The following is an 11,980-nucleotide window of genomic DNA, read 5'->3' as shown; positions in this document are numbered from 1 at the left end:
GTAGCTGGGATTACAGGCGTCCACCACCACGCCCGGCTATTTTTTTTTTATTTTCAGTAGAGACAGGGGTTTCGCCATGTTGGCCATGCTGGTCTCGAACTCCTGACCTCAGGTGATCCGCCTCCCTCAGCCTCCCAAAGCGCTGGGATTACAGGTGTGACCCATCGCGCCCGGCCCAGTTTTTAAGAGAGTATTTAGCAGAATTAGTTTCATGATACAAACCACAAAAAGCTGGGTAAAACCTTAAATGTCAGGCATCTGAAAAAATAGCAGCTTTCATCTAAAGGCAACTCGGAACGGCGGGGAGAAGGAAGAGGCTGGCAAAATTGCTCATTAAAAGAAAACGTGAGTTAAAGCTATGAACACGGGGCTGCGGATATCAGTACTTAGTGCAAGGCGTCTGCCTTTAACTCAGTCGTGAGGAGTAAAGTGCAAGGTCGTGCCTAGAAAGGGCAGAAAAAAAGGGTTATCTAGCGGAGAGGGAATGGGTTTGTGAGCCGGAACGAAGCGAGCTGGGGGTGGGCGTGCGGAGTGGCAGCAACGCGAGAGGGAACGCGCTGGGGCTAGCGCGGAGGCCCAGAGTCCAGGCGGGGGAAAAGGGGCCGACCGGCTTCGAAGGGAGGCGACGGCCAAGACACAAAGTCCGGCGCGAGCCAGGCGCCCCGCGGCGTGCAATTTTATTTTGCAAAAAGTGCACCCAGCGCCTGTCGCGGTAGAGTTGAACCCACCGCGAGAGGGGGCGGGAGCGGCGGGCCGAGCGGCCGCGGGCTCCTCCCTCGGCGCCTCCGCTATCTGGGTCAGGACGCGACGGCCGCGGGGCGGGACCTTAGGACCCGCGGGCTCCGGGACTACTGTCCGCCCGCTGCTGCCCGCCAGCAGGTCCTGGTCTTCGCTCTCCGACAGCTGAAAGGCCGGCGCAGTGAATACAGGTGCGTGCGCAGTCTGGGAGGGGGCGGCTCAGCCGCTGGGGGCCGGACCGGGCCGGGGACTTGCGGAGGGAAGCGGAAGTACTTGCGGTGGGGACGACTGCACTTCCGGGTCGGTGTGTCCCTGCAGAAGCTTGAGCCTGCCAGTCAGCGCTGCTGTACGTTCCCGGGGCTGGCGCAGCGGCCCATAGTGGCTTCCCGGGTTCATCCCTCGCTGACCCTGCGCCACGGAAGCCCTAGCCCCGGAGGTCGCCGGTGTTTCCTCGCACGCTGCCCCTTCTGGGGTGCGTGGGGAGCAGGCAGTTTGCTGCCTCGGCCCGGCTGGTCCCTGCAAACCCCAGAGAATTTCAGCAGAGACACTTGCTGGGCTCTCGCCTCGGCTCCTTGGATCTTAACCTTTCAGCCTTGCGCGAACATTTTGATTTTGTTTGTGTGGGTTTTTTTTGCTCTCAGGCTCGGTGTGTGCCTATTTCACACAAAAACGAAGGCCAGGTTATCAGTGCTGCCAACATAGGGGAATAAGCCAAACACCTGGGAGCCCTAAATTTAAAATAAATTATAAATACAGAAAAACCATGAAAACCTGATGAAATGAACAATAGAATTCACTTCGAAAGTACCAGGTTTTCCAGGACGCTGTAGGAAATCTGATCACTAGCTCAAGGTCTCAGTACAATTCTCTTAGGAAACTTAAACCTCGGGCTTTTTTGTAATGTCTCTTTATCCTTGCAAAATTTTTCATACCTTCCCTGGGTTTATTAGTTAGGCATTTTATATTTTTCTCCTCTAAGGGTCTGCTGATGAAGTAAATGAATATATATGCTAGATTTATGGTGGAAGCATTATAATTAATTTAGTAAAGCATAATTTCTACATCTAAAAATTTTAAATAAACCTAGAACATGGAAATGACATGTTTCTTCAGACAACATTTCATATTCTAATTTTCTTCAGAGTCAACATTTTGATGTCATTTTAGAATACTTGATTCTCATCTCTGTTAACCTTTAATATTACACAATAATACACAGTAAGTGCCATAATCTATATTAAAATGTCATTTTCCGTTGTTATTTACTAGCACCTTACAAACTGAAACATAACATAATACTTTGTATCTGATTATTAAAATATTAGAGTTCTAAAATCCGTTTGGTAAAGTTTTTAATTACTATTTTTTTTATACTACAAGTGTATACTATTAACATAATTAGAAGTATGAAAGCTAACAAGGCTGGAGGCGGTGGCCCATGCTGCTTATCCCAGCACTTTGAGAGGTGGAGGCAGGATTGCTTGGGCCCAGGAGTTCGAGACCAGCCTAGCAACATAAGGAGACGCACTCTGTACAAATAATGTAAAAATTAGCCGGGCGTGGTTGCCCACACTTGTGGTCCTAGCTACTAGGGAGGCTGAGGCGGGAGGATGACTTGAGCCCAAGCAGTCGAGGCTACAGTGAGCAATGATTGTACCACTTTACTCCAGCTTAGGTGACAGAGCGAGACTCTCAAAAAAAAGCTATGTAAATGACTTCATACAACCTTTGAAATTATTCTGAAGGCAAACAAGTATTCTGATGTATTTTGTACATTATTTTTAATGTGTCATTTTTCAAATTATCTGTGTTGAAGCACATTTGTTTTATGCTGTTATAAAACTCAAACATAGCTTGAACTATTAGTCTTTAATTGTGTTTGTTTAAAACATATCAGCTCCATTGATTCCATTTTTTTCTAGTTAATTTTTGTGGTTCTGAAATAATATTTCAGCTCTGAGCATCTCTGCTCAGTCAGTACTCTCCTTCACCTCCTTGTTGATGCTTTCCAAATCTCCCACATGTTGTGGGTGCATCCAAGAGTTAGGAACAGGGTGTCAAAAGTGACAGTTTTCACTTCCTAGTTGGGTGATCACTGGGTAAGTGACTTGACACCTGTGTGCCTCAGTTCACTTATCTGCAAAATAATAATAGGACCTGCATGGAAGAGATGATTTGGAATTGGTGCAGTTCCTAAAGAAAGGGCCGAGCAAAATATGACTCTTTCCCACCTGCTGAAACCTGGTCCTGTCTCAAGAATAAGTTCTCTTCCTAGATAGATTTTTACTTCTACTTATTTGCTTATTAAATGCAAATATTTTCAAACTAGGCTATATTTCATAATGTGAAAGTCCAAGGTATGGGCAAAAGAAAGCAATCAGAATAGGAAGATTCCCTTTAATAGACCTCTATATCAGCGAATGGACATCCTGCATTAATAATTTTACTGACAAAAATAAAGATGATTAAACTTGATGTGTGAGTATTAGCTGGAATGCAGTTGTAATTAATGGGCATAGAGTGACTTTTCTTTTTGCAATAAGCTTTCAAGATAATTTAATTTCATGATATAATTTTTTTGTAGAAATACATTTACACATCTAGCAATAATTAGCTACAATATCAGCTGAAGTTACAAATTGATGGGAATCTGCTGCTGTTATGTCTCCTGGATGAGCTGGGAGTGGGCAGATGGTTAGACATAGTTCCCAGTTATACCAATTAGGTGAAAAAAAAAATTTTTTTAAGTTAATTCCAGGCAAATTTCTGTGAGGTAAAGCAGGCCAGATTAAGTACCAAGGCTTTCTCTGGAATCTTGGATTTAAAAGAAGGGATTCTTAAATCTCTTGGATATAATATTCACTAACACCTGAGGTAATTTCTGGAAGATTATTTTAAAGTCAGTCCTTCTCATTGACACTTAGGCCTGTAATGAAGTGTAGAGCATCCAAACAGGATACTTTCTGTGTTCCAGGCATGTAATCTAGTGAAATAGGAATCCAAAGACATTCTTCTTTTAAGCAGGCTTTTCAGAAATAGATTATGGCTGCTTCTTCTCTCAGACCCTCTTCCATAGGGCATTTGCGAGCCCAGAAATCCTAACCATTAGACCACCAAGGAAGCATTTGAAACATTATATTTAGTTGGCCATTTAAAGTGTAAGAAACAATGCTTGGTAGAATATGTGGAATCATAGGATATAAAGCAGAGGATGGTGAATTTTGGGTATACAACCTAATTCAGAATTTTCATTTTACTGATATTTTTTCCCCAATTCTCACTCCCAGCTGTTTACTTTGCTTCCTATCTCACTTAGAACAGTGAAGCAATCAAAGAGAGCTTGCATAACCTCCCACCACTGCATCTACCCACTTACCTAAATCTCTGTTCACATAATCTGCCTTTTATGACTATGAATGAATGGTTTATGTTCCCATCAAAGGTCAAGTCCTGTGCTTGTGCAATAGAGCCCACCTCCTTTGCCTTCTCAAGTTTATTGCTATGCAGTTTTCTGTCTGTCTACTTCATCAGTTTTTCTTTTCTATTTATGGGGTCTTTTCTGTTGGCAAACAAAAACTGTTATTTCTTGATCTTTTGGCACCATTTTCCCACTTAATAATGGCGTAATTTCTCTTCTATTTGTTTTCTATTTGCCCATCTGTTCTTTTTTCTCCTTTTCCTGCCTTCTTTTGGACCAAGTGAGTATCTCTAGTGTTCCATTTTTATCTCTATTATTGGCTTATTATGTATTACCTGAGATTTTGTTTTGTTTTGTTTTTTAGTGGTTATTCTAGGGTTTACAGCTATGCATCTTTAACTTAATATGATAATTCTTCATTGTAATCTAAGACTCTTACAACAGTATACTTCCATTTGTCCTTTCCCATCCTTTGGGCTGTTGTCCTACTTTTTATAAATCCTCTGATGTAAACTAGGCTTTTGTTGATTGAAAAAGCACCTATATTTTTGTCTTGGACAAAGACATAAACAACATTCATTTACATTTATGTTTTTAATTTTAGAAACAAAAACCAAGAAATGCCTTATTCCACAAACAAAGAGCTGATACTTGGCATCATGGTGGGCACTGCTGGAATCAGCTTGCTGCTCTTGTGGTACCACAAGGTCCGTAAACCGGGGATAGCAATGAAGTTACCTGAATTTCTTTCTCTGGGTAATACATTTAATTCAATAACTTTGCAAGATGAAATACATAATGACCAAGGAACAACAGTGATCTTTCAAGAAAGGCAACTTCAGATACTGGAGAAGTTAAATGAATTACTGACAAATATGGAAGAACTCAAAGAGGAAATCAGATTTCTTAAAGAAGCTATTCCAAAGCTGGAGGAATATATACAAGATGAACTTGGAGGGAAAATAACTGTTCATAAGATAAGCCCTCAGCACAGAGCGAGAAAAAGAAGACTCCCCACAATTCAAAGTTCAGCAACAAGTAATAGTTCAGAGGAAGCAGAAAGTGAAGGAGGGTAAGTTTCTTTAAGATATTTCCCATGTTGAATTGATTATTATCATTATTACTATTATTCAGGTATTTTCATTATGGGTTCCAGTCATATATTCTGCTGCTCACATAAAATGAAAAGGAGTGATATTTTGACTTAGATTATAATTAAAGTAGTCAGTATTTAAGCTAGTTTAGACCATATTGACAAAAGAAACATAAAAAACTTACTAGTAGCAGGTGGTATTATGTGAATATTGAGGAAGGCAGTAATTATTTCCCAAAGTGTATAACCTATTGTTTTAATGTAGCCACTCTGTGACATCCTTATATGAGAATTCTCTAGACCACTCCTGTTCAAAAGAACTTTCCGCAGTGATGGAAATCGTCCAAGTCTGTGCTGCCCAATGTGGTAGCCACTAGCTCCCTCTGGCCACAAAGCACATGAAATGTGGCTAATGCAACTGAGGGACTGAATTTTTCTTTTATGTCATTGAAGTTGTAATTTTATTTAATTGTAATTAAATTTAAATAGCCACTTGGGCTACTGGCTACTGAATTTTAGTGCAGGTCAAAAAAGACTTGAGAGTATATAGGTGACTCTGTCTCATCTTTGCATGCGTTAATCCAGTGACTAGGTCTCTTTTCTGAGTCACACTTTCAAATGATTTAAGATTATTTTAGATTCCTTCTGAATATTTTCCTTCCCTATTTTAAAATCAGTCAACAATTTTTTGTTGTTGTTCAAGAACACAAATTTTTTAGATCTTCCTAGAGCTATCATTTGTGGCTCTGCCCTATTTGAAAATTATTGAGAGTCATTGTTCTAGTTCATTTACAAATGTAGGAAGATCTAAAACATTTCTGTGACTCAGAAAAGAGACCTAGTAGTTATTTATTACGGATGTAGAAAACAGCAGCTTAGTGCTCTAATAATGACAAAAAAATCCCAACATAGCATTGAGCATCATTGAGAGTTATTGAAGACAAACCAGGTGGTTATCCTGCCTGTATGTAAATCTGTGGTATTTCCTCATCGTGTGTCCTGTGTGCAGTTTTGGCAGTTGCATCTTAGAAAAGACCTAATGGAACTAGGGACTAACCAGAGAAGGTCTGCTAGACTGAGAGGAAAAATGGCAGTTCTGCTAAAGGAATGTAGACCAAAAGGGTGAATGGCCTTCAATCTAAAAGGACACTGGTTGAGCATAGGCTTATTCAAGAAGTTCTAAAATTCTAGAAAAAGAGACAAACTTTGATAAGTTTAGGATTCATTTAGGACAAGTAAAAAGAAGGTAATTATGGGACTTAATTTCAAGTAATGGTGTAGGCACAGATTTTTTATGTGGATTCAAGAAGGATTTGTGAAATTTATGAATGACAGTAACGTACAGCTAGTTGGAAAAACTAGACATGTCAAAACCTTAAGAATGATGTCAGGAGAGACATTCCCTCCTCTTGCTTGATCCTGGGTGCCTTTGTTAGCAGTAAAACACTAGAGTAGATGCAATACATCCCCAGTGCCTTGGACTATAGCAAATGGCACTCAGTAAAGAGGGGGAGAAGCTTTTTCCTGTTTAGCTCTCCTTTAGAAAAATAAACAAAAGCAGACAAACAATTTATATTTTTTTGAGAAAGGAATAAGATACAAAAAAATTTTGATGTGAAATCTTTCTAAATAAGTATGTAGAAACTTTTTAAATAAATAAAATATTTTTCAAAAACAAGGTTTTTGTAAAGTATATTTGTGTAAATTTTAGATTGCCTGTCCTTTTATAATCTCCTGTAGGACTGAAGACTGGCCATGGGGAGGTAGAGTCATAACCTCTTTCCCATTTTTAAGGTGGGATGTGCTCTTCATACACAAGTGTCCTTGATAGCAAAAATTAAAACATTAAGTGACAGTTACATGTTCCATATGTAACATTTCTCTTCTGCAATAGGTACCTGAAGATTTTTACTTCTTTTTAAAAAATGGGTATCAGCCACAATTTTCTAATACTACTTGTTTCACACAAGAAAGGAAAAATATCTAATTATATCCTTCGTTGCTGACAAAAACTTGAGTGGAGGACTCATGAAATTTGGGTAGATCACTGGAACATATTTTCTGTAACCGTTATTAGAATCTCTTGTGTGCTGTCTCTTAGTACACAAATATTATGGACCTATGCATTTATGCCTTTTCTGGGGCTCAGCTGATTTTCTGCTGGGTATGGTGGTGATGAGCAATGCTCAAATTCTCATAAGGTGGCCCTCAGAGGGGTCTGTTAAGTTTATATCTGTGTCCTTTTTAGCACTAGTGTTAACATTTTGGAAAGCATCTTTGCTTCTTGGTAATCCCATGTTTTTACTGATTTTTTTTTTTTTTTTGGTCACTCCAAGACAGAATCAGCTACTGCTGTGGCAGCATCAGTTTCTTTCAGTAAGAATAGTATTTGACCCCAAAAGCTGGGTATATGGGTATATGGGGGAGTACTATTTTTAGGGAGGATGATATCAGAGGCTGATTGGGTCCCTTTGAGGACACGGTAAAAAAATGTACTCTTAAGGTCACTGGTTCACATTGATGTTTTCAGTTTAAATTTTAAGTTATTTCTGAAAACTTTTCAGTTCCTTTTATTTTTTAAGCTTCCTACCTGTCTTTGTCATATTTGACTTATGTTGCTCTATCACTCTATGGGTCTAAAACTATTATTTGAATTACAATATTATATGAAGCTTTAGAAACATCTTTTTAAAAAGTTAACTTTTATTCCAGTTGAAAGTAACAAATTCATTATTCTTTCAGTTCACTGTGGGCTTTAGGAAGAATAGGTGAGTTTCAAAATTAGACTCAGGGTTGTATAGTGACCATATGGGTCTTTTTTCTTTTTTTCTTGCCCTAGATATTTTCATTTACTGTTAGGTTCATATGATACCCTCATATAGTATCAACAGAAACAGTACTGATTATTCGAAAATAACACAAAACCCTATGAATCCACTCCCAGAATACCAGCATAATATCAGGCATAGTATATATTGCCTTAGATAATATTACTTCGTAAATAATAGCGAATGATGATGAAAGTAAGACCACAGACAGATACAGATTTTTGAGGTTTTATTCTTAACTTTCATGAACCAAAAATATAGACAGTGCTTTTTGTTCATTGGTGTTTTTACTCTTACCATTATTTGCTCTTGTCAAGTCAGTTTTAATGTGGAACTTCAGTTGTTCAAAGCATGGAGACAAACAGAGATTCAGAAGCTCATTTTGTGGTGATTTATATGCCTTGCTGTTATAGTTGTCTAAATTTGCAGAACAAAGTTGTTTTCTACTTCTGATCTTTTAAATAATGAAACATCATGTATATAATTGAAGTACCGTCTCTACTCCTTTCTGTCAGGGAAACTATTATCTTGAAGTTGGTGTGCATTCTTCCTTTGAAAGTGTTAATGTTTCTCCTGCATGTGCATTTTCATATAAACAAGACATAAATGGTCTTTTGTTCTTAAAATTTACATATATGTCATTATATGGCACACACATTTTGTATCATGCTTTGCAATAAATTTTTTTGCGTTTTTTTCCATATTGATATGTACATGTATAAAATTATTTCATTCTTTTAAAGTGCTATGCTGCATTCCTTTGAATGAATATACCTTAATTTATTTCCCTATTGATGGATGTTTAGGTTATCATGTTTTTGCTCCTTTTTTTTTAAATTAAGTTATGGGATACATGTGCAGAACGTGCAGGTTTGTTACATAGGTAGACATGTGCCATGGTGGTTTGCTGCACCCATCAACCCATCATCTACATTAGGTATTTGTCCTAATGCTACCCCTCCCCGTACTCCCCACCTGCTGACGGGCCCCAGTGTGTGATGTTCCCCTCCCTGTGTCCATGTGTTCTCATTGTTCAACTCCCACTTAGGAGTGAGAACATGTGGTGTTTGGTTTTCTGTTCCTGTGTCAGTTTGCTGAGAATGATGGTTTCCAGCTTCATCCATGTCCCTGCAAAGGACATGAGCTCATTCTTTTTTATGGCTGCATAGTATTCCATAGTGTATATGTCCCACATTCTTTATCCAGTCTATCACTGATGGGCATTTCGGTTGGTTCCAAGTCTTTGCTACTGTGAATAGGGCTGCAATAAACATACGTGTGCAGGTGTCTTTATAGTAGAATGCTTTATAATCCTTTGGGTGTATACCCAGTAATGGCATTGCTGGGTCAAATGGTATTTCTAGTTCTAGATCAATGAGGACTTGCCACACTGTCTTCCAAAATGGTTAAACTAATTTACACTCCCACCAACAGTGTAAAAGCGTTCCTATTTCTCCACATCCTCTCCAACATCTGTTGTTTCCTGACGCTTTAATGATCACCATTCTAACTGGTGTAAAATGATATCTCATTGTGGTTTTGATTTCCACTTCTCTAATGAACAGTGATGATGAGCTTTTTTTCATATGTTTGTTGGCCACATAAATGTCTTCTTTTGAAAAGTGTCTGTTTATCTCCTTTGCTCACCTTTTGATGGGGTTTTTTGCTTTTTTCTTGTAAATTTGTTTAAGTTCCTTGTAGATACTTAATATTAGCCCTTTGTCAGACAGATAGAATGCAAAAATTTTCTCCCATTCTGTAGGGTGCCTGTTCACTCTGATGATACTTTCTTTTGCTGTGCAGCAGCTCTTTAGTTTAATTAGATCCCATTTGTCAATTTTGGCTTTTGTTGCATTTGCTTTTGGTGTTTTAGTCATGAAGTCTTTGCCCATGCCTGTCCTGAATGACATTGCCTAGGTTTTCTTCTAGGGTTTTTATGGTTTTTAGGTCTTACACTTAAGTCTTTAATCCAATCCATCTTGGATTAATTTTTTGTATCAGGTGTAAGGAAGGGGTCCAGTTTCAGTTTTTTTGTGTACGGCTAGCCAGTTTTCCCAACACCATTTATTAAATAGGGAATCTTTTCCCTATCGCTGTTTTTGTCAGGTTTGTCAAAGATCAGATGGTCGTAGATGTGTGGTGTTATTTCTGAAGCCTCTGTTCTGTTCCATTGGTCTATATATCTGTTTTGGTACCAGTACCATGCTGTTTTGGTTACTGTAGTATAGTTTGAAGTCAGGTAGCATGATGCCTTCAGCTTGGTTCTTTTTGCTTAGGATTGTCTTGGCTATACAGGCTCCTTTTTGGTTCCGTATGAAATTTAAAGTAGTTTTTTTCTAATTCTGTGAAGAAAGTCAATGGTAGCTTCATGGGAATAGCATTGAATCTGTAAATTACTTTGAGGAGTGTGGCCATTTTCACAATATTGATTCTTCCTATCCATGAGCATGGAATGTTTTTCCATTTGTTTGTGTACTCTCTTATTTCTTTGAGCAGTGGTTTGTAATTCTCCTTGAAGAGGTCCTTCACATCCCTTGTAAGTTTTATTCCTAGGTATTTTATTCTATCTGTAGCAATTATGAATGGGAGTTTGCTAATGATTTGACTCTATTATTGGTTTGTAGGAATGCTTGGAATTTTTGCACAATGATTTTGTATCCTGAGACTTTGCTGAAGTTGCTCATCAGCTTAAGGAGATTTGGGGCTGAGACGATGAGGTTTTCTAAATATACAATCATGTCATCTGCAAACAGAGATATTTTTACTTCCTCTCTTCATATTTGAATACCCTTTATCTCTTTCTCTTTCCTGATTGCTCTGGCCAGAACTTCCAGTGCTATGTTGAATAGGAGTGTTGAGAGAGGGCATCCTTGTCTTATGCCGGTTTTCAAAGGAAATGCTTACAGCTTTTGCCCATTCAATATGATATTGGCTGTGGTTTTGTCATAAATAGCTTTTATTATTTCAGATATGTTCCATCAATACCTAGTTTATTGAGTGTTTTTAGCATGAAGGGGTGTTTTGAAGGCCTTTATTGAAGGCCTTTTCTGCATCTATTGAGATAATCATGGTTTTTTGTCATTGGTTCTGTTTATGTGATGGATTACATTTACTGATTTGCATGTGTTGAACCAGCCTTGCTTCCCAGGGATGAAGGCAACTTGATCGTGTTGGATAAGCTTTTTGATGTGCTGCTGGATTCGGTTTGCCAGTATTTTATTGAGGATTTTTGCATCAATCTTAATCAGGGGATGTTGGCCTGAAATTTTCTTTTTTTGTTGTGTCTCTGCCAGATTTTGGTATCAGGATGATGCTGGCCTCATAAAATGAGTTAGGGAGGAGTCCCTCTTTGTCTGTTGTTTGGAATAGTTTCAGAAGGAATGGTACCAGCTCCACTTTGTACCTCTGGTAGAATTTGGCTGTGAATCTCTCTGGACCTGGGCTTTTTATGGTTGGTAGGCTATTAATTACTGCCCCAATTTCAGTACTTGTTATTGGTCTATTCAGGGATTTGACTTCTTCCTGGTTTAGTCTTGGGAGGGTGTATGTGTCCAGGAATTTATCCATTTCTTGTGGATTTTCTAGTTTATTCACGTAGAGGTGTTTATAGTATTCTCTGATGGTAGTTTGTATTTGTGTGGAATCAGTGGTGATCTGCCGTTTATCGTTTTTTTATTGTGTCTATTTGATTCTTCTCTCCTTTCGTCTTTATTAATCTGGCTAGCGGTCTATTTTGTAATCTTTTCAAAACACCAGCTCCTGGATTCACTGATTTTTTGAAGAGTTTTTCGATCTCTGTCTCCTTCAGTTCTGCTCTGATCTTAGTTATATCTCATCTTCTGCTAGGTTTTGAATTTATTTGCTCTTGCTGCACTAGTTCTTTTAATTGTGATGTTAGGGTGT

The 11,980-nt window shown here is 38.7% G+C and overlaps 1 protein-coding gene across 3 annotated transcripts in view; it reads left to right on the top strand.

Annotated features, from left to right (window-relative positions):
- Positions 1 to 300: 300 nt before the first annotated feature.
- RMDN2 (regulator of microtubule dynamics 2) overlaps positions 301 to 11,980 on the top strand; it is a 132,393-nt gene continuing 120,713 nt past the window's right edge. For 2 of the 3 annotated variants that reach the window (XM_003262746.3, XM_030799554.1), the window contains exons 1-2: positions 376 to 929; positions 4,761 to 5,228. In XM_003262746.3, coding sequence (XP_003262794.1) covers positions 4,777 to 5,228 — 452 coding nt within the window. In that variant the 5' untranslated portion in view covers positions 376 to 929; positions 4,761 to 4,776. Of the gene's footprint in view, positions 346 to 375; positions 930 to 4,760; positions 5,229 to 11,980 lie in introns of those variants that run through there. The other variant, XM_030799555.1, reaches the window with a different exon arrangement.

The sequence above is a fragment of the Nomascus leucogenys genome, chromosome 19 (genome assembly GCF_006542625.1).
Source record: "Nomascus leucogenys isolate Asia chromosome 19, Asia_NLE_v1, whole genome shotgun sequence".
Lineage (NCBI taxonomy): Eukaryota > Metazoa > Chordata > Mammalia > Primates > Hylobatidae > Nomascus > Nomascus leucogenys.
This window is presented reverse-complemented; position numbering and strand designations above follow the sequence as displayed.